Here is a 26,298-nt window from a genome sequence, read left to right as displayed (position 1 = left end):
TACAAAAAAAACTCTAATGAGGTAAAAAAGCAACAAAAATTTCACTTAATTTGACACCCATATGAAAAATGATAAAAATTTGAGAACTTTCGAAATATACGATATTTTGTGAACATTTTTGAGTAATTATACTTTGAAACTTACTACATTTCCAAAAAATATATTCTGTGAAAGCAATGAAAATTTAACATGATTTGGTTGAACTAATCGATAATGAAAAGATATAAAAATGAGCTGACGTCCGTATCGTCTTTAAGATAATTTCAATTTCTCGGGAATCCAGAATTGAATTTTGCGAAACAATAGTTATAGTAACCTAATGATTACGTCGTGGTATTCTTATTACTTGTTTAAAAAACTTTTGAAACCTGCATTTGCCATATCATTTGCTCTTTTGGATATTTTTAAAATTCTTCATGCTCACTAAACGATTTTTGCTATGATAAAAATTCTGTCTGTGTTCTGGTTACTTGTAGTAAACATAAACTTGTTAGAAGATGTTTGTCCAAATGTTTAAAAAAAACTCAACAAAATAATTATTACCTAAAGCAACATTTGAAAATTCTTAAATTGTATAAAAATCAATTAATTTTCACAAATGGCCTTATTTTTGATAAAGAATAGAAGATTTTTTTCAGCATAGAAAATTATCTTGAAGTAAAGAAGTTAACTGAAGAAATTTAATTTCTGAAACTGACAATTTGATCACAAATCGTGATGATTAAAAATAGATGAACATTAATGAGTTTTTCTTTAGTCAATAACAGCTCGCTCCTTTCCAGCTGCATCGATGCACCTCACTTTTGTGGCTGCGGTTTCCACCGTATCAGTCTTCCGATAAAAATCAAACATGGCCAGCAAACAACGCTCATGCAATCATGTTCTCGAATCCACCCACTTCAAACATCTGCCCCGTTCCATCTTGTTCCTTTTTGCTTTTTTTTCCTTGCTCCAGGTTGTTCTCGACTCTTCGTCCGTTGAAGGTTTTCTCCACAAACGAACAGAACCTTTTTTTCTGCGTTGTTCTAGACCTTCACCAAGTCCTTCGAAGGGTAAACTCAAAGAAAAAGGAAAAGGAAACGAAACGGATGTTTGGCGCATTTTCTGTCATCAAAGAAGAAGGATCAGACCCGGTTGACGGAGGACTTAAAGGTGGAAGCAACGTTGTGCTGCTGGAATGACGTCTTCGTGGGTTGATTTAGTGTGTTTTTGTTAGTGAGTCAGACCTGGTTTACCAATGATGAGTCAGATGGATTTAATCTTACATCATTTCAAGCCTTTGAGAGATCTAGAAAAGGAGAATCAAACTTATAAGTTACCACTGAAAAAAGAGTCAGTTAAATCGACTTGATGTAGAACTGCGGAATAAATTTAAATTGCATCACAAAATCAAGTTTAATTAAATTCATTTAAAAGAAACATCTCCCAAACCAGCAAACCGCTCACAAGAGCCACAAGAAGTCGTTTCTCCCCAACATGGCCCAGAGAGCACACATTCCTGCTCAATTAGTGCCCAATACTGAAATTAATTAATTTAATTAGAGATAGCCATGTTAGTCGTCTGTCACGAACACGACAAGAAATCTCACAAATGTTGAGTTCTGTGTTCTTTCTTGTTTTTCGTGCGCTCTTTCGTGTCCACTTGTGGGCCTTTCAAGTTAATCGAGCTGGTGGGAATTCTTGAAAGATGTCACAGAAATTGAGGGTTGCAGTTTGAGGATTTTGTCACACGGAGAAAAAGAGTTCCCAAAATCGTGAACAATCGTTCATGAAAATGGGAACCACGAACAAAGTGTTCAAATGACATGGTACGTTTTTCAAAATCGTACCATGAGATTTGAACACTTTGTTCGTGGTTCCCATTTTCATGAACGCTTGTTCACGATTTTGGGAACTCTTTTTTCTCCGTGCTTGATTATGTGAGCTTTGTGGCAAAATTTCTTAAAAGTTGCATTGGTTTGACACAAATTGGGCTTACAAATATAAGCTTATTTACTATCCAGGTTTCTACAACAATGAAAAAATGTGCTATTTTCAGTTATGAGCAATATAATTAAGCTTATATCTGTAAGCCCATACATCCAATTAAAATGTTGTTAAAGGCAAACTTATAGGAAATTGGACGAGCTTTCCGGTAAAAATATTTTCGAGACCGAAAAATCAAAACTGTCAAATAGAAATTGTCAAAAACCACAAAAAAAGCTATTTTTTCAACTAATTTATTTTTAAAACCGCTATAGAGCAATTCCAGCTCAAATCAGGAATTTTTCTGGTACATTTGTACCCGACCCTCTCCGATTTCAATGAAACTTTGTAGACATGTTATCCTAGGCCAATATAAGCCATTTTTGTGTATATGGAGCCAATTGTACTCGAAAATGACATTTGAGAAGGGCGTAAGTTATTTAGATATTTTTGTATTCTGTAATTTAAAAATGTTTGTATCTCGAAGGCGTTGCATCATACCAAAAAGTGGTCAAAGACAAACTTGTAGGAAATTGGACGGGCTTTCTGAAAAAATACACTGAAAGAAAAATACACGCCACTTCTATGAGATTTTTCAATTTTTATGTTTAAAAGTTGAATTTCAAGGTGAAGTCACGATTTTTTTTCGTTCAAAATTTTTGAGGAAATAGCCTAAAATGTTACAAAAAGACTCACGAAAAATGCAGGATGGTATGTCTCTCCTAAAAAAATACAAAAATCATTTACTAAAACTGATTTTTTGAAAAGTGGTCTAAACGTCAAAATTTTCAAAAACCGATAGTGGGAATCGATTCTCCAGACAATTTTACATAAAAGTCTCGATATTGACCATTGTCCTAAGTCCAATCTTTACGAAGTTACAGCGGTTTTAAAAATAAAAATGTTGAAAAAACAACTTTTTTGGTGGTTTTTGGCATTTTCTTTATGACAGACTTGATTTTTCAGTCTCAAAAATATTTTTACCGGAAAGCTCGTCCAATTTCCCATAAGTTTGCCTTTGACAGCTTTTCAATTGGATGCATGGGCTTACAGATATAAGCTAAATTAGGGGGAGAGGGGGTAATATGCACCCCCGGGGCAAAATGCACCCCCTGCTTTTCTCGGTATTTGGAAGAATTTTCCGGGGAAAAACTCATAGAAATTGGAAGCTTCACATTAATAAACTATGCTGGAAAAATTTGAGCATCGTAGTATAAAAACAGCTTAAGTTATTGGCAAAACATTAAAATGTTGTGTTTTCATCTAATTTTCATTGAACTTTCATTATGATTTTTGGACAATATAAAAAGCATTAATTGTTATTGTAAGTATTGAGGTATATAGTGTCTTGCCATAATCTTCACTATTCTGTAGATAGATGAGGTCAAAAACATCAAAAAATGCATTTTTAATTAAATTTTCTGAAAAAAGCGCGTTCGGGGCAAAATGCACCGCTCTGAAGCTCCTTTGTAAAAAAAGCGGTGTCATCTAGTGGTGACTAGTGAAAACTGCTTTTACCCGGTGCATTTTGCCCCATGTTTTGGTGCATTTTGCCCCGTTGTTGTAGTGCATTTTGCCCCAATGTTGCGGTGCATATTGCCCCGCATGGTTGTTTGAAATGAATCATTTTTTTTTAAGAAATTCGATATTTTCGGACAATTTTGAGGTTTTTTAAGACTTTTTTCACAAGGATGACGAAGAATAATAGTTGTTTTAGAACATCGAACAAAATTCTTCCACAGTAATGCTGTAATGGTTGAGAAATCACAGTTTTCCCTTAGGGGGTGCATATTACCCCCTCTCCCCCTACATTGCTCATTACTGAAAACAGAATATTTTTTTCAGTGTGGTAGAAATCTGGATAGTAAATCATCTTACGTAAATATTAAAACGAGTTAATTTGAAAAGCTTTCAAAGGCAAACTTATGGGAAATTGGACGAGCTTTCCGGTAAAAATATTTTTGAGACTGAAAAATCAAGTCTGTCATATAGAAAATGCCAAAAACCACCAAAAAAGCTGTTTTTTCAACATTTTTATTTTTAAAACCGCTGTAACTTCGTAAAGATTGGACTTAGGACAATGGTCAATACCGAGACTTTTATGTAAAATTGTCTGGAGAATCGATTCCCACTATCGGTTTTTGAAAATTTTGATGTTTAGACCACTTTTCAAAAAAACAGTTTTAGTAAATGATTTTTGTATTTTTTTAGGAGAGACATACCATCCTGCATTTTTCGTGAGTCTTTTCGTAACATTTTAGGCTATTTCCTCAAAAATTTTGAACGAAAAAAAATCGTAACTTCACCTTGAAATTTAACTTTTAAACATAAAAATTGAAAAATCCCATAGAAGTGGCGTGTATTTTTCTTTCAGTGTATTTTTTCAGAAAGCCCGTCCAATTTCCTACAAGTTTGTCTTTGACCACTTTTTGGTATGATGCAACGCCTTCGAGATACAGTCATTTTTAAATTACAGAATACAAAAATATCTAAATAACTTACGCCCTTCTCAAATGTCATTTTCGAGTACAATTGGCTCCATATACACAAAATTGGCTTATATAGGCCTAGGATAACATGTCTACAAAGTTTCATTGAAATCGGAGAGGGTCGGGTACAAAAGTCTTTTTAAAAGGTTTGGTCCGAATCAGAGTCAGAGTCAATTAATTTTTAGAAAATAGAGTCATAATTAGAGTCACTAAAAAACTTCCCTACTCCTCAGCGATATAGCAACTTTTTTCGTACGTAAACATTACTTCTCTTGTTCTTCTTCATTTTTGAGGCATTTTTATAATTATCCTGGTTGGTTTTGATATTTTTATAACAATCATGTTGCTTGGTATCATATTTGCAAGTCACTTTTAGAATTTTTGCTTGTCTTCCAATGTTAAGTTACATTGCAAAATTGAGAAATTTCTAAATTAGCTCTAGGGTCCCAAAATTCTGAAGCCATCAACTACACTTTGAAGTTCGTATGATACGCACTATTTGTGCTAAGGAACAAAATCAATGCTTTTGCTCTCCACGGGTAACTCCATTCAAATTGCCATCACATTATTCCAAATCATCTACAGTTCAAAAGTGATTGCTCTCTGGCATAATCGCTCCACCACCCAGGAGATTCAAATATTTTTATTTTTCTCTCTTTATTCGATTCCTTTTTCCTTTCGCCTTTTCCACCTCACTTAGCAATAACTCAATTAATAATTCAATCCGTATCAGGTTCGTATGCTTTTTATTACGACGCTATACCACGTTTGCTGCCTTTTAATGAGAGAAGAGGAAAAAGGAAAAAGTACGAAAAATGATTGGTGTTTGCGCAGTGGGGTGCTGCCAAGTGAAGAGTTTGAAGGAGTTCGGCGATTCTTGAACCAAACACGACCTCTGGCTGATGGGTGGTGGCGCGGCGGTGGACAGAAGTAGCGGCTCCTTCTCCACAGGTTGGAAACAACTTCATGAAGCAGCTTGATGCTGCTGGGTGGTGGCAGAAACGGGGGGCATCCATGGCAACATAAGGTAGAGGGGTGGGGTGAGGTGAGATAACGCTGTTCGTTATGATGATGATGCTTGGCACTGAATATTGGTTGTAAATTGGACAATGCTTTAAATCAATTTATCCCAAAGGATTATTTTTTCGGCTGTAAAATTATTTTTTTTATAAAATTCTACAATATGGTTTCAAATAAAAATGCAGCTAATTATTCCAATTCTTTCGTTAAAATCGTACTAGGGGAACTATACCCTTTTTCAGCCTATTTCTATTATCGGCCTATCAGCACTTTGACCATGAAATGCAGCTTTCATTAAGTGTTTTTGACTGTTCCAAAGTAATAAATAGCTTAAATAAAAGTGAGCAAGCAACTCTCCATTGTTGATACATCTGAAAATGTTGATTTAATAGCGGAAAACGGCAAAGTGATGAGGATTGGTCGAACGGCTTAGAGTGATTAAAATGGGTATATTTCCCCTATAAGAGGATACAAATTTACACTTTAAATGATTTTTTATGCATGGCATTACAGTCCAGACTAGAGCTGGGACTTCGGATATCCGAATAATTCACTTTTTTTTTTCGATATAAAATCAGATATCATCTATTCAATCAAACCAAATCACAAGAGATGTACGAAAACTGTAACAGAAATGAAAATTATTCGAATAACAATATTTGAGGAACCCAATATAGATCTAAGAATAGAAATGTAACGGGTCGGAGAGTTTTTCGGATAATATACCTGTAAAATTATTTTGTTTCGTCATAATGTTGCCCCACGGTCGTGAGACAAAGCTAGCACGTATGAGTTAGTTCATTTGCTTTTAGAATGCTGCAAGTTATCCGGATATCCGAAGTCCCAGCTCTAGTCCAAACTCGATTATCCGTAGGCCTTTTCAGAATTTCAATTCAGATAATCGAATCACAAAAAGTAGTTTTTTTTTTTCGTTGTCTTATATTTGATTGTTGAACTTATATATGGGCTCTACACTACTCTTAAGTTATTAAAACAAATAATTTAAAATATGCATTTTATAATTCGCCTTTATCGTGCTATCTTGTTACACGTCACTTTTTGACGTTCCGAGAAAACGCGTTGTTTCACCTTGAATAACCATGCAGTTTAAACAACACTCAAAAAAAATGAGTTCGCGTAAACGTGAACAGCCTTCATGCCAACGGGAACCAGGAAGAAAACTGTTCAACTTTTATAGTGCATTGCACCATGAAAGTGAACAGTTTTCTTCCTGGTTCCCGTTGGCATGAAGGCTGTTCACGTTTAAGCGAACTCATTTTTTTGCGTGAATAACAAACACGTTTTTTGCGTTTTATCATTCTGATTATTTTGCCGAATTTTAGTTGAATTTTGTTGCCGGATTATAAAAACGCGTATCAAACGCGTTCTGATCTGAATTCCCTTTGGCCAGTTGTCGCACTTACATCCATTTTCAAGGTTTGTCAAGATAGTACGACAAGATTGAAACATCTTTCAAATGAAAAGTGACAAAATTGAATATCTCATGATTTAAATCGAATTTTGGAGATCTGTGAAGGTCAAAAGATGATTGAGAGGTACACAAAATGTGATGACAACGATGAATTCAAATTAGACATCAATCAGGTTTGCAGATCTCAAATTTTGTGTTAAAAGCATGAAAAAATACAGGATAAGAACTTGCTTGCTCACCTCGCATTAAGCCTTAAGGATTTTGAGTCAAACTGAGTTAAAAATCAATTATTTTTTCCATTGCGCATCTAATGGTGTTTATAGATCCACAAAACTCGGTTAAAAACCTGAGATATTTAACAAAAACGTGTATTTTTTATTTTATTTATTTATATACATGTAAATCGACAACAAAGTCAAAGGTTGGAGTGAGAACACACTTAGTTTTATTTAAAATCTGTTTTTAGGGCATTAAAATATACAAATTCATTTATTATCAAAACAATTTTGAAGACATTTGGTTGTATCATTGCTGAGATATGGCTATTTGAAGTTAGCAGTTTCAAAAAACGGGTGCCACGATATCTTAACACTGCCTTGACCAAATCGGCTCAAAATTTTGGTGAAGACTTGTTAAACCGGTCCTGTGTGCATGACGAAGGCAGATTTTCAAAAAACTTATTTAAAAAAAGATAAAATTATTATTTTTTTTCATTTAAAAAATCGACAATTTAGGATTTTTGTATTTTTCAAAAAAAGCAAAATTTTAATATCGGGCTTCGTCATGCACATGGAATAGTTTTTAAGAGTCTTCACCCCGAATTTCAGCCAATTTGGTCCATCCCATTTCGAGATATCGTGGCACCCGTAAATCAACCTGGTGTTTCGAGAAAAACGCTCAGAAAGATTGACAGTCTGCTTTGCGCACGGCAAAATTTTGAGCCTCAAATCGTGTCTAACTCAGTTCAATCATTTAATATCTTCATGAAACTTACAGAAGTGATTACAATCATCTTTTTAGTGGATTTAATAAATTTTCTGTAACATGAAATTGTGTGATTTTCTACATGTATGTAACCCCTTAAACCTTGTGGGGCCTTCGTCATACATAACCAATGCAGCCATTTTGTGTCAATAGTCCACTCGGGTGCGGGACATTTCGCCGAATGTCGTTTCGCCGACGGTCATTTCGCCGAAGGTCATTTCGCCGAATGTCGTTTCGCCGCATGGGACGTTTCGCCGAATTGACAAATAATCGTATAATAAATATATAAAATGGACACAAATTGTATTAAAATATTTTGAAAAAGTATAATGTCCCTAAAAGGTGATATTGCAATCTTTTTTAAAGAAATTTTTTATTTGTTTCTTAGTATGTTATTTTTATAAGTTTATGCATTGTTATATGCATAAACAATCGCTTAGAAAATAATCTAGTTGAAAAAAAATCTGCGAGTTTTTGCATTCTTTCAAACTTAAGCAGTTATTTAATTTCAGCATACAATTTCTGTGAGTTTTTGCATTAATTTCTGTTAGTTTTTTGCATTCATGTTTTAAAATATCATTTGAATAATTCCTGTGAGTTTTTGCGTTCTGTTAACCATGAGCAGTTCTTTTAATTTTCTGCTTATAATTTTGATAAATTTCTGTTGGTTTTTGCATTCTTTCTTTTTTAAGCATATTATTTGTATATTTTTTGTAAGTTTTTGTATTCTTTCCAACATGAGCAGTTCTTTTGATTTTCAGCATAACATTTTGAAAAAATGCCAGTGGTTTTTGCATTCTTTGTTTACTGAGCATATTTTTTTTAAATTCTTTATGAGAGTTTTTGCATTATTTCAAACATGAACAGTTCTTTTATTTTCTGCTCATAATTTTGAATATTTCTGTTTGTTTTTGCATTATTAGTTTTTTAAGCAAGTTATTTTTAAAATTTTTGTGAGTTTTTGCATTCTTTCAAAAATGAGCAGTTCTTTTACTTGGCTGCTTATAATTTAGATTATTTCTGTATGTTTTTGCATTCTTTGTTTTCCAAGCAAATTATTTGTATAACTTTTGGGAGTTTTCGCATTCTTTCAAACATGAGTAGTTCTTTTGGTTTTCAGCACAACATTTTGCAAAATTGCTGTCAGTTTTTGCATTCTATATTTTCGGCATACTTTTCAAATATTTCGGTGAGTTTATGCATTAATAGTTTTTTAAGCATATTATTTCTATAATTTTTGGGAGGTTTTGCATTCTTCCAAACATGAGCAGTTCTTTTGATTTTTAGCATAACATTTTGAATAATTTCTGTAAGTTTTTGCATTCTTTGTTTTTAAGCAAATTATTTGTATAATTTTTATGAGTTTTTGCATTTTTTCAAACATGAGCAGTTCTTTTGGTTTTCAGCACAACATTTTGCAAAATTGCTGTTAGTTTTTGCATTCTATATTTTCGGCATACTTTTCAAATATTTCGGTGAGTTTATGCATTATTAATTTTTAAGCATATTATTTCTATAATTTTTGGGAGATTTTGCATTTTTCCAAACATGAGCAGTTATTTTGATTTTTAGCATAACATTTTGAAAAATTTCTGTAAGGTTTTGCATTCTTTGTTTTTTAAGCAAATTATTTGTATTATTTCTGTGAGTTTATGCATTCTTTGAAACATGAGACGTTCTTGACTTTTTTTAAATTATTATATTATTATCTTGCCACTCCTTCTCGAGTTTGCATGAGTGAATTGCAAGATGGCACTGCAGCGAACAAATAGCATAAATTATACAAAAAAAAATGTTTTATTCAATTCGGCGAAACGTCCATTCGGCGAAAAGACTTTCGGCGAAACGTACCATTCGGCGAAACGACATTCGGCGAAATGACCGTCGGCGAAACGACATTCGGCGAAACGTACCAGATCCATCCACTCATACAAGTCTACATACAATTTTGGCAGCTGTCAATACAAAAACCCAAAAATGGTACGTGAGTATTCGAAAATCTGAAATTTTCTGATCGATTTGGTGTCTTCGGCAAAGTATTGATGAGAACTTATAAAATAGCTTCATGTATGTTTTAGTTTTTTTCTATAAAGAAAATTAGCTTCCGTTTCTCGTGAAGTGTTTTCAATCTAAATCAATATTTGCGGCAAGATAACGCAAGCACAACAAAATGCTATCTAAACTAACTAATGAAATGATTAAAAAAAATGTTCTGAATAGTCAGGTTAAATTCTTGTTCTTTTAAAAAAGCCAATTATTCAATTTTATTTAATACAAGCTCTTCCCGGCAAACTTCGTCCTGCCCTTTTTTGGTTTCCTGACGTTTCTTGCTTGTTTGCTAATTCAGCCTCCTGTGATCTAAATTTGAGTTTACGTAACTTTTCCCATACAATCTGCAGATTTTCCGGAATCGGTTCCAGAGTGGCCAAAGTTGTAACTTTTTGGCGTAAGAACCTTCTTTGGGCTTATACAAACCCAACGCAACAAAAAGCAACTCGATCCGACTTTCCGTATTGAACTGATTCGCGTTCGAACAAAACCGTCGAAATTTTTTATATATATAGATGAATATATTTTAAATATCAATCGTAAATAACAAACCAGTTTTTCCATATTATTTTTTGTGCTGGGTTACTCTCTGAATCTAGAAAAAATAATTTGTGATATCCTAATCACTCTGACACCTCCGTCCATGTCCTAACAAGCTCAAACTAAAAAAAAAACAAATCCCCCTCATCCTATTCGCTCTGGCAAAGCACAGCAGAGGAATGCCTGTTTCTGTTTCCCGATGGGTGCGCGGATTACCATCACGTCGTGTCAGTCACAAAAGCTGACAGAAATCACCGCACACGTCACGACAAAACGAATGACGATAGTTTTAATGCTCCCTCAATGCTCACCGTCGCCACCACCGCGCAGAGAGTCGTGCTCGCTCTCACTGATCGGTTTGCAGTCTTCGGCATTTTTTTTTTGGTCTTCCTTTCGGTTTGAACTTTTTGGCGCTCTCTCAATTTAGTGCGGCAAAAGCGCATAATTTGCATATCAAACCGGTTTCAACCTCAGCCGAGCTGAGCAGCACAATAAAAAACATTAAAATAAAGTAAGTGAAACGAGAGAACGAGTTGAAATGTTGAAAAAAAAGCGCGCAGAAAATAGTAGTGAGAAGCAAATTTAAATAAAAAAGAAGAAGAAGAAAAAGGTTGGAGCTGACACCGCGCGGCACCGACGACCTAGCGGAATGGCAAATTAAGGCACACCAAGCTGAGCGCTGGCGGGATTTTGCAGGATGTGCGGAATTCAAAGCATAAACCCCGCGGAAAGCATAGCGAACCGCAACGACTGCTGAAACGATGAGGATGGAGAGGATGAGAGAGGGGACGCTAGGACACATTTTCCCGACAAAGGCAAAGGCAGAGGAGGGGGACTGAGCGCAAAACGAACCGAGAATTGAAATGTTGAAACAGATCCCAGAGACGAGGCAGCAGCACTGAGCTCTCACAGCAGTTGATGGGAATGTTACCATTATGTGAAGCTTTGTGGTTACAAAGGGAGGGAGGGTATAATCTTTTGAAATTTAAATGCTTCAAAGCGGTACGATTTCGGTCTAAGCTCAACAAATGGTTGGATAGTGTTGTTGGCGCAATTTTGTCACATTGAAAGGGGAACTTAGTAGCTTTTAAGGACTTTGTAGGGTAATGCAGATTGTTGTATTTTACATGTCCATTTCTTTTTTCTTTTGTTTTTCAGGGAAATCAATCTTTTCCAATATCCTATGATGCGTATATTGGATCCTTGGGTCTCTTACAAACTGCAAAGGCAGTTTTTGTAAATTTTGCTCGGTTTATTGTAGAGGTCGTATCGAGGTGCTCCGATATGGATGAAACTTTCAGCGTTTGTTTTTCTTTACATGAGATGAAATCATGCCAAATATGAGCCGTCTACGACAAAGGGAAGTGGCATAAAATAAGCATTGAAATTTGAGGTTCACAAAACATGAAAAATCTTAAATTTGTTTGCATTTTCGTAAAACAGGATCAATTCGAACTCACTTTGAATTTTTAATGCACCAAAATTTCAATTCAATTCAATTCAATTCAATTCGGTTTTATTGGTGAAAAATCAAGATACAATAAGTTCTTTTACAGTTCATAACAGAAGTTTGGAGTTCCTTTCAGCTGTGTGTTGCATTATAATCCATTTTGGAACAATTATTTCTTTAACTAAAGCACTAACAAGAGTTATTACAACAAATAATCTAATCTAATCTAATCGAACACAAGCGTTATTACAACAAATAAAAACATACAAAAATTGCAAAGGATAGGGGATAGAAATAGAGAAAGCTTATATCTATATCACAGGTATTTTTCATCCATTGTAGATGTGCTTAATCATCAGCTCTCCTAGGGCCAGAAATTGCTCCGCACAATTTCTAAATCTAATTTAATAAGTATCTTATTGATATTTATTTTTTATTTTTTTTTCTATATGAAATTACTAAAACAGCTTGATTTTTTTGTTTGAAATATCTTTTATAACAAAAATGACAACAAATAAAATGGTACCAATTTATGTAAAATTTTAGATGAGCTTAGACTTGCATGTTTCATATATATATTTTTTTACAAATTATCTTCAAGTCACAACCGCCAACTGTGAAAAATCTGGACTACAGTCTGAATAAGTAGAGAAGATTAGAGAGCAATAAATTTAGAAATTGGAGTACAATATGTATTTTTATGTTTTAACCGAAATCAATCATATAAATCAAAACATCATAAATAATTTTGTTTAAAAAAAATGCCTAAACGGTGCCTATCGCCCATTGCCTATTTTCTATTTATTTGTACAATATTTTTACTGTACTTGTTTTTACTGACTGTATAATAAAGAGTCATTTAAAATATCCCGCATAAAAAAGTACCATATAAAAACTTTTTTTCATATGGTAATTGTACTTTAAACTATATTGTTACTACCATTTCCAAAAATGTTTGACTACTATTTTAAAAATGGTATTTATATGGTTGGCATGAATTTTTACTATCTCACAAATGGTTTAACCATCTGGCATAAGGGTGGTTAGCAATGGTAACCTTAAAAACTCAGTACTATTTTCGTCAAAAACTGTTTGTTGTATGGTAAATAAATGGTTTAAGTACTATTTGGCAAAAAGTAACCTTAAATCAAACAGTTCACAAATAGTTTAATATAGTTAAATTTTAATTTTGGGAAATTGAAAAAACGATTTCACAAATAGTTACCATTTCTCAAAGTGTCATTGTATGATCCAATATGGTAATCAAATGGTAATTTTTTATCCGGGATATTTATAAAATTAATTAGAAATAGGCAACGGGCGCTAGGCTTTGCGAATCTTTAAACTAAAATTTAAACAATTTTCCCCTATAAGCAAAACGAAACCTGATATATGCTGATTTCGAATTGTCATGCTAATGTAATTTCCAGGCCAAAATTAGATTTTTGTTTAATTCCGGGATTTCCCAGTACAAAATATAAAATTCGGGATTCTGGAACTCCCAGTTTTTGAAAAATCCCGGGAATTCTGTGCCGGGAATTCCCGGGATGGACACACTTTTTCCATGCACGTGGTTTTGTGCGTTTGACAGCTGTCAGTCGATCCAATTCAAAAAACTTTTCTCAATATGCTGGAAGCTAGGCAGTAATTCTAAGTGATTTTTATAAATTTCGAGCAAATCTGCATGGTTTCTGGTAATCCCAAGTAATTTTGGGAAATCAAAGTAATCCGTGAAATATTGCCAGTAATCCTGGTAATTCCATTCAGACTGGTCAGTAATCCTTGATGCTGGATGCTGAATACAACTCGATTATCTGAAGTTTCGATTATCCAAAGTTTGATTATCTGAAGGTTTTTATGGGACTTTGGACAATCGAATCACGAAAAATTTTATCATTTTATTGTCTTGAACATCGAATTGGAGTTCTGCAACTCCATTTTAGTAAATTTGAATATTTGATTCCCTTTTAAATAACGCATGTCTATTTCAATCGCATTTTTTTTTTCAATATTTCATCACCGCCATCTTGGATTAAAAATTCTGTTTAGGGGTCATGCTTAAGGGGTTACATTAGAGTGTAACAATAATGACTTTTTGGCGGGCATTCAGGGGTTTGTTCCGGTGGGCATACTGAGCTTAAATACCCAAAAATGAACTTGATTGGACGTAACAGGAGCTGGCGCTTTGCATTTAAATTTTAAATGGAATTTTTACCATAAAAAAAGATTTTTTCAAAAATGACAATTTTTGAGGCATTTTGGCGACTAATGCGTTTATTTCCAATATCACTGGCGTGTAGACCAGATCCTTGCGTATATAACATTGAAGTTTGGAGCACCCTAGAACTCGGCACAGACTCGGAGCTCGGTCTGTATCGACCTTCAAAGTTTGGCATTTTTTTCGAAAAATCGACCCAGGCAAAAAAGAAATATATGTTTCTGATTTTCATACTAAAAATCGTCAGTTTTTGAATTTTGTATTTTATTAAGCAAAATTTAAAAATCGGAATTCGTCATTCACACGAGATATGTCTTAAGAGTATTCACTCCAAATTTCCGCCAATTTGGTCCATTCTATCTCGAGATATCGTAAACGCCCATAAAGTTTGTCAGCTTTTGCATGAACAAATTTCCAACTTAAATCGTCTTTTACTCAGTTTAATCATGGAATATCTATATAAAACTTTTAGAAGTCATTGAAAATCATCTTTTTTTGTGAATTTAATAAATTTTCTGTCATATTAATTTTTGTGATTTTCTACAAGTATGTAACACCTTAATCTCTACAATAAAAACTAACTTAATCCACCTATGTGGTTGATGCCTTCCTCACTTTTTATCAACAATGGGCAATATTTCACACATATTTCAGCTATTTTTTTTAGATCCAGAAAAATATGTACATAAATTTCACTTAAGTGGTCATAACTCGAGACAGGGTTGCCAGATTTTGAATGTTGAGGACTCTTTGGAAAGGTCTTTCAATTACCTAACCAACGATGAGTCGGATGATGAATCTGGACATCGTTTACATACATTTAAGTGAGATCCGGTTTCAAACAAGTACATAAATATCACGTAAGTGGTCATAACTCGAGACACGGTTGCCAGATCTTGAATGTTCTGGACTCTTTGGAAAGGTCTCTCGATTACCTAACCAACGATGGGTCGGATGATGGAACCGGACATCGTTTACATGCATATAAATGAGATCCGGCATCAAAAAAGTACATAAATTTCACTTAAGTGGTCATAACTCGAGACAGGGTTGCCAGATCTTGAATGTTCTGGACTCTTTGGAAAGGTTTCTCGATTACCTAACCAACGATGGGTCGGATGATGGATCCGGACATCGTTTACATGCATATAAATGAGATCCGGCATCAAAAAAGTACATAAATTTCACTTAAGTGGTCATAACTCGAGACAGGGTTGCCAGATCTTCAATGTTGAGGACTCGTTGGAAAGGTCTCCTGATTATCTAACCAACGATGGATCGGATGATGGATCCGGACATCGTTTACATACATTTAAGTGAGATCCGGCTTCAAAAAAGTACATAAATTTCACTTAAGTGGTCATAACTCGAGACAGGGTTGCCAGATCTTCAATGTTGAGGACTCGTTGGAAAGGTCTCCTGATTATCTAACCAACGATGGGTCGGATGATGGATCCGGACATCGTTTACATACATTTAAGTGAGATCCGGCTTCAAAAAAGTACATAAATATCACTTAAGTGGTCATAACTCGAGACAGGGTTGCCAGATCTTCAATGTTCTGGACTCTTTGGAAAGGTCTCTTGATTATCTAACCAACGTTGGGTCGGATGATGAATCCGGACATCGTTTACATACATTTAAGTGAGATCCGGTTTCAAAAAAGTACATAAATATCACTTAAGTGGTGATAACTCGAGACAGGGTTGCCAGATCTTCAATGTTGAGGACTCGTTGGAAAGGTCTCTTGATTTTCTAACCAACGATGGGTCGGATGATGGAACCGGACATCGTTTACATGCATATAAATGAGATCCGGATATATGTGAAAACACATTTTTATACATAACTTTTGAACTAGTTATCGAAACATCAAACAATTCAATAGCGATGTACGGGACCTCAAACCAAGTCGAATGAAACCGGTTTGATCAAAATCGGTCCAGCCAGTGCTGAGAAAACTTGGCAAGAATTTTGAACACATACATACATACACACACACACATACACACACACAGACATTTGTACAGTTTTCGATTCTGAGTCGATAAGTATACATGAAGGTGTGTCTCTGAGCTCTTAATAAAAAGTTCATTTTTAGAGCAGGATTATAGCCTTACCTCAGTGAGGAAGGCAAAAAAAGGATACAAAAACTTTTTTTTCGTGATTCAATTATCCGAAGTAATTTTTTTCCGAGGATTCCGATAATTGGGTCTGGACTGGATTGTCGTTGATTGCCTATTAAATTACAAAATGCTTTTTTTAATATTTCATCATTGCCATTTCGGCAGCCATCTTTGATTGAAAAATTCTAAATCACTTTAGCGTAGTTCAGGAGTCATACATGACTCGTCAATAAAAAACGGCAGCGGAAAAAAAATAATTCAAATATCCGAAGAGATTGCTACAACATTTCAATGAAAAAAGTGTTTTTAAATGAATTACACACCAGTCGAGATGTTTTGCAATCATTAGTTTGCGGGAAAAAATGTTTTTACAAAACAAAAATCAAAATATTTGTAAATTTGCCCAAAGATACTAAACATGCCGTCAGTTACTCTTCAATTTGAATTTTGCAATATGTTTTTTGCTGTAAAATGTGAGAGAATTTAAAACAATCAAGACCCTTGCCATATAATGTTCAACACTCTTGAAAGTTTTATTATTATCCTTTTTTATGTTTTTAATATCCCTACCTAAAGTGTCAAAAACAGAAACTCGAGTGTACTAGGCAATTTGAGTTACAATCACGATTTGACCATTCTACCAATACAACGCCAACAAATAGAAGGAGAGAAAACCAACAAAACTGCCTTTTCAATTTTGCCAAACAGTGCGAATGTGTGAGTGTAAAGCTAACGATTATTATTGCCTTCGCTTCAACGATAGGGCAAAACACACACACACAATTTACGACTGTTTATCGCTTGCTTTGGGTATTTTTCGGATGGTTTTAGGGAAAATAAAAATTGATTATGGTTTTATTTTTGTAATGATTTTCGTTTTATTATCAAGGTTCTCATCTATGAAATATACAATGTACAATCTATTAGGAATTTACATATATGACTTATTGTTTTGATCATTTTCACATAAGTTATTCTGACCGTCTGTGTGTCATCGACTATCTAGTAAGGTTCAGTGAGGCAAAACTCTAGATTTCTTGTAATATGCTTGTAGTTTTAAAACTATAACAAAAATGTTAAACACAAAATAAATATAACATAATGCCAGGCACCGGCAGCACGTGCTGCGGTTTCAACAACTGTTTACAGCTTTTCTTAGGGTTCTACGCGCGATAATTAATTCTTCCTATTTACAATGCCGCTTAGCATTAGCCTAAAATTTACATCCAATTTTACTGTACAGATATTCTACAGAAACCCGGTTCTAGCTGAAGAAAAAAGAAAAACAAGCCCGCTCAAGTCCCTCTTGCTTGATGCTTTCTTATGTAATGTGTGGGCTTCTTCTTCTTTTCCTCTGCGGGGCTTTATGCGCCTCACTCCAATGTCAAACGAATTCACTCGAGAAGAAAGCCGACCCGAAGCGCCCTAGCCTGAGCATGACTTGCTCGCGCGAATCGTCTAGAGCCGGCAGAATGCACGACTTTCCTCCTTTCCGAACTCGCCGTAAGAGAGCCGTAATGTAAACAAAGATAAATGCCCTACGTGTGAGATTACGGCGAACGACATGAATGGAAAAAGCAAAAAACCGGAGAAGAGAACGGCAACAACAACAACAAAAAATGTGACGAGAAGATGTGAAATTGTGAGAATTAACTCCACATTAACGAACGAACGAACCCAGCTCAGGGGTTTCCCTCCTAAACTGAGTGCGCTCGATTGTGTGTATCTCGTTCAAGGCTTTTTCTAGAGTTTGTGCCTGTTTTTGCCTCTCTTCTCTCACAAATACCGTCGCACAACTTTTACGGCCACGAAGAGTTGAAGCGTTCGACTGAGATATTTACAACAAAAAAAAACTATAATAAGCGTATACATGATGTGTGTGTGTGGGTCTTGGGTTTTGTTTTTCCTCGTAACAGCCGGATCGGCATGAGGTTTCAATTTTGAGAATACGTTCAACAAATACCTAATCCAATAAATAATGGTCTGAAGATGTTTTGCCGATAACTCTTCTTCTCCTTTGCCGTTTTAAACGTAGAGAAAAAGAGGACGGAAACACACATCTAAGGAATATCTATCACAATGGTCCGCCGCTTCCCGGAATGCCAACCTTGGGCCGAGCCTCATTTGTCCAGGTTGTCGCTGCTGGCCTTGCTCATGCGGCAGTACTGCTGCAGATAGAGCGCCTGCATCATCTGGTTGAACACCGGGTTCGGCTGCAGTCCGACCATCTGGGGCATCATCATGTTCTGGTTGTTCAGCTTGGCCAGCTCGGTCAGGTAGTTGTTCATGTGGATCTGCTTCTGGGCGTTGCTGTTCATCATGAGCATGTTCATGGCGGCGGCCTGCTCCTTGGCCTTGTCCATGGCACTTGGGGAGGTGGCGGCGGTGGCCGCGGCCGCGGCTGACATCGGACCGGTCGGCGACGAGGACAGGTCCAGCAGGGAGTTGTTGTTGGACGAGCGGGGTGACTTTTGCGAGGTCTTTTTCGGTCGTGGTTCCTGCAGCTTCTTGCTGTAACCGGAGCTCTCCGGTTTCATCTGGATGCCGAACATGGGGCCCATGGCTGCCAGGGCGGCGTGCGATGGGGAACCGGAGTGGACAATTGGCGGGGTCTTGGACTTGGGCTGGATGGGTGACACCAGCGGCTTCGGAACTGGCGGGGACAAGCTCTTGCGCTGCGGTGGAGGAATGTGAGGCGTTCCGGTTGGCGGGAAAAAAGTTCCGGTTGGTTTCGGCGCAATTGGGACGTGCTTGCTGGGCTTCGGCGGCGACGGAGTCGGCCTCGAACTCGATCCCGGACTGCCGCCACTGTTCTTGTTGATCAGGTCCAACTCGGGGTACGAGTTCAGCTTGACGATCCCGTTGCTCAGTACCGTAGCGTTCGGCAACTTGAACGAGTTGTTCATGGCACTTGGCGACGAAGTCGGAGGCGTAAAAACCGGAGCCGGTTGCTTCTCAACCTTGCTGCTTGATTTATTGCCCCGCTGCTTCATATCCAGTATCGATTGCACGTACTTTTGCTGATACGACGTCTTGTCCGCGGCGTCAAACTTCTTGCCCTCCACCTTGCTCTTCTCCCCCTTGGTCGGACTCGGACTCTTGGAAACCTTCTTGCTCGTCGCTTCCACCACCTTCGGCGGAGTCGCCCGATCCGCTTCCGTTATCGAAATCTCCGGCAGCTTCAGAATCTCGATGTAGTTCTTGTCCTCCTCGGGCATGCTCTTGCGCGCCTTCTCCCGCGCCGCTTCATCCTCCTCCGTCGCCAGCGTGATCGACAGCGACGAGGGGATGTTGATCTGGTTGAGCAGCGACTGTACCTTGGGCTGCTTCTCCAGCGGTTCCTGCTTGCTGTCCGGACTCGGGCAGGGCCGCTTGCGTTCGTTCTCCAGCTTTCGCTCTTGCGGTGGTGCCGCAAGCGGAGGTGACACGGTTTTACGATCGTTCAGCATGTTCTGCAGGTGGTTGGCGTAGGCGAGCGGGTTCGCGTACTTGAACTGCTTGGTGGAGATGTTAAAGTTGGGGTTGTACTGGGGTGAGTCCGGCGAGTAGCTGGGAGAGTTGGAGTAGGACGGGATGGGGGTTCGCGAGCCGGCCGGGACTTTGTTGTTGTTCATGAGGGCGTAGTTCAGGTAGTTTACCGGCCGGGACTTGTTCGACTTGGGTTTGGTGGGGATCGTAGGCAGGGCAGCGGGAACGGCAAAGTTGTCCGCGTCCGGACCGTACACTTTGATGTTTTTGCCTGCGTCTTCCGGCTTGATTTGGCTGATTTCGGTGTCCTTGTTGGGGGAGATGGTGAGCGGCGTTGGGCGTTGCTTCATCTCCATCACCTTCTGCTTGTTGTTGTTCTTCATGTAGTCGACGTCTTTTGGCAACAGGGGAGGTAGTTTCTTCGCTGGTTGTATTGGTTTCGGGAACAAAGGCACTGGTCGTTTGGATGACTCCGGAGCGGAGGGTTTGGGTGCGATCATCACAGGTTGAGCGGGCTTCGGGGCGGGGATGTTTGTGGTTGTGATTGGTGGGGGGAGGACCGCTGGGGTCTTGAAATCGAACGGTTTTGGTTTCGACTCCGACTTTGGGGATTCCTTGGGTGTAGATTCCATTTTGACCGGGAGTGGGTTGGGTTTCGGAGCTTCCACAACTGGAGCAGGTGGACTGAGATCCTCCTGCTTGACCGGAGGAGAGGGCACAGCTGGTGGAGAAGCGATTTGTTCAGCAGTCGATTTAATGTTCTGCTGAACGGTTCGCTCGACGAGAGCCTTGATTTCGTCGTCCGACAGTTTGGGTTTCTTTGTGACGGTGCGTCCGCTTGCGGATTCTTTCATTTTTCGCTTCGCCGTTTTCGCTTCAGCGGCTGAAGTTGCCGGAGGAGAAGAACTCGAGCCAGGTGAGCTCGACGGAGATCGCGAAGAGTTTCCACCGTTCACGGATTTGATCGGCGTGAGTTCAAACGAATTCAGGAACTGTGATTTCTCATCTTCAATTGTGGTTTCGGGTTTGTGCTTTGGCGATGACGACGCCAACGGGTGTGATACTATCTTCAGCATCGACGTCGACAGTTCGGGACTCTTCTGATCGATCTTGAGCACGATCGACGGTTGCACTTTGTCAAAGTCCGGAATCCGTTTCGGAGATTTCATCTTCTTCTGACTCTTATCCAACTTGTGAGCCTCTTTCTTCGCCTTCTTACTGTCCACTTCATTGTTCAGTGCAATTTTCAGATTGTTGTTCTTCAAATCACTTATCCCCGGGCTCAGCTCGACCTTGTAGGGCACTTTCTTGCTGCTCTTACCGTCCTTCTTTACACTGACTAGTCCGTCCTTCACTTTTTCAATCTTTATCTTGAGATCACTGGTAGACTTAATCTTGTTGACACTTCTGTCCTTATCCTCGGACTTTTTCTTCTTCACCTTCTCTGGCCGGTCCGACTTGTGGTGCTTGCTGGCCGCGTCCAGCTGCGGACTCTGCAGTATGCTGACGTAGGTGTTTTTGGTCATCTCAATCTTCAGCTTAATCGATTCATTCTTCTTCACTTTGGGCTCGGCAGCCACCTCACGCGCAGGTTTCACATCCGCCTTCGACGGAGCGACCGGCACAACTGGCGCCACTTCTTCGCTCACCACCGTATTCACTTCACTGTTTGTTTGCTGCTGCTGTTTGCCCTCACACTCGACCGACCGTTCGCGCTTAATGTCACTTGGTTTGATGAGCTCAACGGCCGCGCTGTCTTTGCAATCGGTACCGTCCTCCTCCTTGATGGTGGCCAAAGCGTTGGCCCGAGCACCGGGTGCGCCGGAAAGGCTCGGCGATCGCCGCAGTGGCACCTCCGGCAGCTCCACCGACTTCATCTCGTGCGTCCGGATCCGGTAGAAGAACCGCATGTGGGCATCCTGGAGGGAAAGAGATCGAAAGAGTGTTTTTTGTTAGTAATGAGTCGGTGGAATGTTTTTCGGGGGGCTCCTCGAAATTGGTCCCGCGAACCTCCTACCTTCTTCCACGTGTAGATGTACGCGACGTCCATCAGGGTGTAGTGGTCCGGGAGCGTGATCGTGTGCACCTTGTACATGATTTCCACGTAGAACAGATGCGTCGGAATGCTGTACTTGTAGATGATGAACTTTTTGAGGCTGGCGATGGGGAAGTTGGCCGGACAGAGCAGACATTTGGGCCGCTGCAGCTCCTCGTTGTCGTCGGCGAGCTCTCTGAAGAGAGAGAGAGAATGGGGGAGAGGAGAGAAATGATTAGTGGGGAAGCGATGAGTGGAAGGGGGAGAGAATAAAGCGGAAACCTTTAACGAACAAATTGAGCCGAGTGGAAATAAATTATCGACGTAATTTATTAGCACAAAGAAGTGCCGATTGGGGGACGAGGGAGTAGGGGGAGAAAACTTTTGCGAGTCAATTGACGACGATAGCTCACCCAAGGGAAAGATTCCCGCGATGATTGCGAGAAGAAAGTTAATGAGGCGAAAATTGATTCTTGATACTTACTTTTCAGCGTACTCCAGCGACAGCGAGATCTTCTCGCTGGGACCGAAGATGAGGTGTTCGGTGTCTTCGCCGCGCTGTTCCGGCGTCGCGAGGGCGGCCTGGTCCGGGTGCTGCCGGTAGAAGGCCCGCTTCCGGAGCAGTTCCTTCTCGTACAGGCCCGGGACCAGCTTGTAGACGATGGCTTGCAGCGTAGCGTCAGGTCTGTAATGGGAAAATAATTCGTCTTAGCTTGGAATCCAATTACGGAAGAAGCGGACCCTCTCTTGGCTCAGGACTAACGCACTAACAAGTGGGCTAGAGAGGTGTTTACACCATACGTTAGACATATGTCGTCCCTTTAATATATGTATAATGATTATTATCTCTCCCATTCCGACGACTTCGTGCCACCTGAGCTGTCGGGCGCGAAACTTTGAACCGCGCTCAAATGTTAATTACGTTTTATAGGGGAAGGAAACTAGACCGCGATGTTTCATAGGCCGGTACCGTAATGCATTGTTTACGATCGCTCTCTCTTCCTCTTCCTCTGTTTCGCCTTGGTGTCGTTTGACGTTCTCCGAACGTCCGTCCAGCTTGTGCGTCGCGCGGGAATCTCACACGCAGACATTTCAACGCTAATGGATGCGGCGTATTTCACGCTACATACTTCCAATTTCTTCGAAAGCTGGATCAGCTGGCGCTAGCGCAGTTTGCAGGAAACGCTCTGACATATATCTCTGCTTCTAGGTCGTCCCGGCATCGTCGTCACAGCTTGACAGCTATTTCGATTACCGTGCACGAGGCTAACGGTACGGCAAAAATCGGCACATTTTCCCCTTTTTATTGATTTTTCGTCACACTCTGCTCCTTCTCGTCGTGTCCGCTCTTCGTCGGCCCATGTTGGCAGGATTTTGCTGAATCTTCTCTTTTTGCGGTACTTTTTTGTGTGTTTCTCTCACGTGGCTGCCATCTAGTAGACCGTCTAGAAACAGACTTGCCAAGGTTCCTGGACACCTGGGATTCAGGCTCGTGCTCGTCATCAGAGTTGCCAGCTGCGCGGCAACTCCACAAAGTGTCCAACATTAGGCGCTTCCAATCAACTGTTTCACCGCGCTCCCTTTCCCCTCGTTCCCACTTCGCTTTTCCCACTTCCAATTTCGGCCTCATTTCCGTTCCCTTTGGGCTCGTCCGCTTCCACCTCTGCTTCGCATTATTTTCACAGCTCCGCGTTCGACGAAGACAGACGTAAGAATCACGCTCCGATGACTGGGCATGATTATGATCTGCGGCTGCTGCTGCCGTTTCTTCGGGGTAGTCTCATCTCGACGCACTCACACGTGAAGATCCGTAGCGCACCGACGAGGGGCCCCGTTTTCCCGCCCGATCTTCGTCAGTTTCTCACACCCGGCAGTGCCGGGTTGTGCGAGTGTGAGTGAACCTCGTGGAAACAGCTTGAAGCTGTCAAACGCACGGGATCCGTACTGCGCGCGCTGGAGACCTCTAGGCGGGTGTAAACAATGCATAGCACAGTCGTCAATGTCAACCGCAAGCACGCACTGTTGAATGTTTACGGTACGGCACATGTGACATCCCCCGTTTGGGCTCCACTTCGGAGCTGTCTGCTTCCGAGGGTGACGCACGCACGCACATATTTTCATGACAAATTTATGTTTACGGTGCGACAAATTACGTATTATCGGCATGTGGTCGGGTTTGTTTGTGTTGGTGAGCCAAGAGGGGTTCGGAGCTGTATTTGTACGAGGGTAGACTGGTTCAGGTTGGCGCGTTCGAGTGAATTTGGTTACGGTAACGTCTTAATAACACTTTCAAGAGTCATGAGGATGATCTGGAGACCATCCATAACACATGTCTTTTTGTGAAAATTGAAAACAAGATCAAATTGGCAATCAAAACCCGCTCCAAACGCGGAGCAAGCCGACCTGGAGACCCTCCCGAAACCATGCTGCCAGCTGAACCAGTCTACCCGAGGAGATAGAGACAACCCGGCGAACTTACTTGATGTTGGGCTTCGCTTTGTTTATCATCATCTCGCACTGCGGACAGTACTGCTCCGTACGCAAGTGTTTCATAATGCAGCTGTGGCAAACTGGAAAGAGAGAAAGACAAACATTAATAACGATGATGTCGAGAGTCCTTGTCCCACTCTTGTGGGGGCGTTCGCCAGGGATGAGATGGTGCTAATGAGCAAATCAAATTATTCATCCATAATAAATTCGTTTGCGTAGATTGCGTAGCGGAGCCCTTCAGGGGGAAGCAAGATAAATGATGCAAGATATCACGGGAATCCCTCCGTATATTGCAATTTGGTCGTTAGCAAAAAAAAAGGTCTAGGGAGCGAATTTGCCCAACGCAGAGAAGAGTTATTATAATTCGTCCCTACGAATGCCCGGAGCTCGAAGGGCTCCGGGAAGAAGCGCGTCAAAGAAGGTTATTATTATTCCACATGCCGGTTCCCCTTAGGCTGCTCGGAAGGGAAGCGGCATAAAAGGTTGTAAACACGGCACGGCAGAAGGAACGTGGAAGGAATTCATCCTTGAACGAACAACAAACAACAAACGAATCTTGGACCCAGCAGGGAGGCAGCCGGGACGACTCGTGTACCCAGGAAATCCGATACTTACACGAATGGAGGCATTCGACGATGGTCGTTGCATCGATCAGGTATCCCTTGCACAGATTGCACGTGATGTAGGGATTAACCGAGCTCAGATGGATCTTGCTGGGTTTGTACGGTGACACCGGACCGTTGACGACGGTGGCCTTCTTGGCCACCACCTTGTTGTTGGTGCCCTCGCCAGCCATTTCGGACTTTTTCGCAGCTGGCAACAGGACCATGTTGTGCTCTTTGCAAAAGCTACGTGTGATATTCAGTTTAATCCTTGCAGGTATGCATACTGGTAATCCAAAGGGTAATCCAATCAGCTTGCGTAATCCAACAGAGGGGGTAATCCAGAGTGCACTTAAATTTTCATCACTTCCAATTTCCGTTCCACGCACCAAAATAAAAACAACTCTTCAGCGGCAACCCCAATTTAATTGCACCACACTTCACCGCGTAGCGGCATTAAAAATTCACTTTCCACAATCACCACCACATAGATACACGTCCCAACACGTTCGTTCGCGCGCGCTGTCAAAACTCTCTCTCTTTAATCTTCTCTCACTTAATCTCTCACTCTCTCTCTCGTTTTCGTTTCTAACCGACCGGGTAGCAGCAGCACGATGCACACTCGTTCGCGGCCGAACAGCAAATGATGACGACGTTGCTTGCGAACGGCACAGTAGGCCGCTTTTTGGCTTACACAGTGGTGTGCGTGTAGGTTGCTACGACCGCACGCATACACAGGCGCGCGCACTAGCGCGCTTTGAACTTTTTCTTCTGCTGCTTTTTTGTCGCTCCTCGCCTCTGGAACGCGCAGTAGGCTGTTGAGTGATTTTATGGTTTTGATAATCCGTGGGGTAGATTGACGGGAGTGCTGGGTCACGAATCACGTGTTTACTAGATTCGATGCTTTCAGGAGGTCACTGTACGCTTAGTATTCTGACACTGACAGTAGTCTGTTTACGACTCACTATTTACTTAATAACTCGAAAAAAAGAAAACTCTACGGGTCTCGAGGCACGACCAACGTAACTGCTGTCTAGATTGGAACTGAGGCGCGCTATGTACGCCAATCGCGCCAGTTGAGACAGCGGACGGCAACAGCTTTGTACTCTTCCAAGTACATAACCCAGAGCGGTCTTCCTTCTCGCACCCATACACGCGCAGCTTGTGCTGCATCTCGCTCTCTCACTCCGCACAGGGAGCCGCCACACGAAGGAGCTTGAAATTTGATCCCCCTCTTATGTGAGTCGGTGGGAGTCGAGCGTCTCGCTCACGCTCACACTTGGCTTGTTTCTCGCTGCGTGTGTAAGTGTGTCCGTTTTCTCCCTCTGCAGCGTTGGGCACGTTGGTCACATAAGTGTGCTCTCAGCATTATTTATATAATCAATTCCAAGCGCTTAAACTCGAGCTACGAGGTTGGAATACTACATAAC

The 26,298-nt window shown here is 40.2% G+C and overlaps 1 protein-coding gene across 1 annotated transcript; it reads right to left on the bottom strand.

The window, feature by feature from the left end:
* Positions 1-17,126: 17,126 nt before the first annotated feature.
* LOC6048528 (polycomb group protein Psc) lies at positions 17,127-25,880 on the bottom strand. The gene is made up of 5 exons (XM_001865396.2): positions 24,882-25,880; positions 24,256-24,346; positions 22,261-22,461; positions 21,759-21,972; positions 17,127-21,660 (listed from the first exon to the last, which is right to left on the bottom strand). The coding sequence occupies exons 1-5, from the start codon at positions 25,093-25,095 to the stop codon at positions 18,394-18,396; spliced, it is 3,987 nt and encodes a 1,328-aa protein (XP_001865431.2). The 5' UTR covers positions 25,096-25,880; the 3' UTR covers positions 17,127-18,393.
* Between the last annotated feature and the right edge of the window lie 418 nt (positions 25,881-26,298).

Source organism: Culex quinquefasciatus, chromosome 3, assembly GCF_015732765.1.
Source record: "Culex quinquefasciatus strain JHB chromosome 3, VPISU_Cqui_1.0_pri_paternal, whole genome shotgun sequence".
Lineage (NCBI taxonomy): Eukaryota > Metazoa > Arthropoda > Insecta > Diptera > Culicidae > Culex > Culex quinquefasciatus.
Note: the sequence above shows the minus strand (reverse complement) of the source record. Positions and strands in the feature narration are given on the sequence as shown.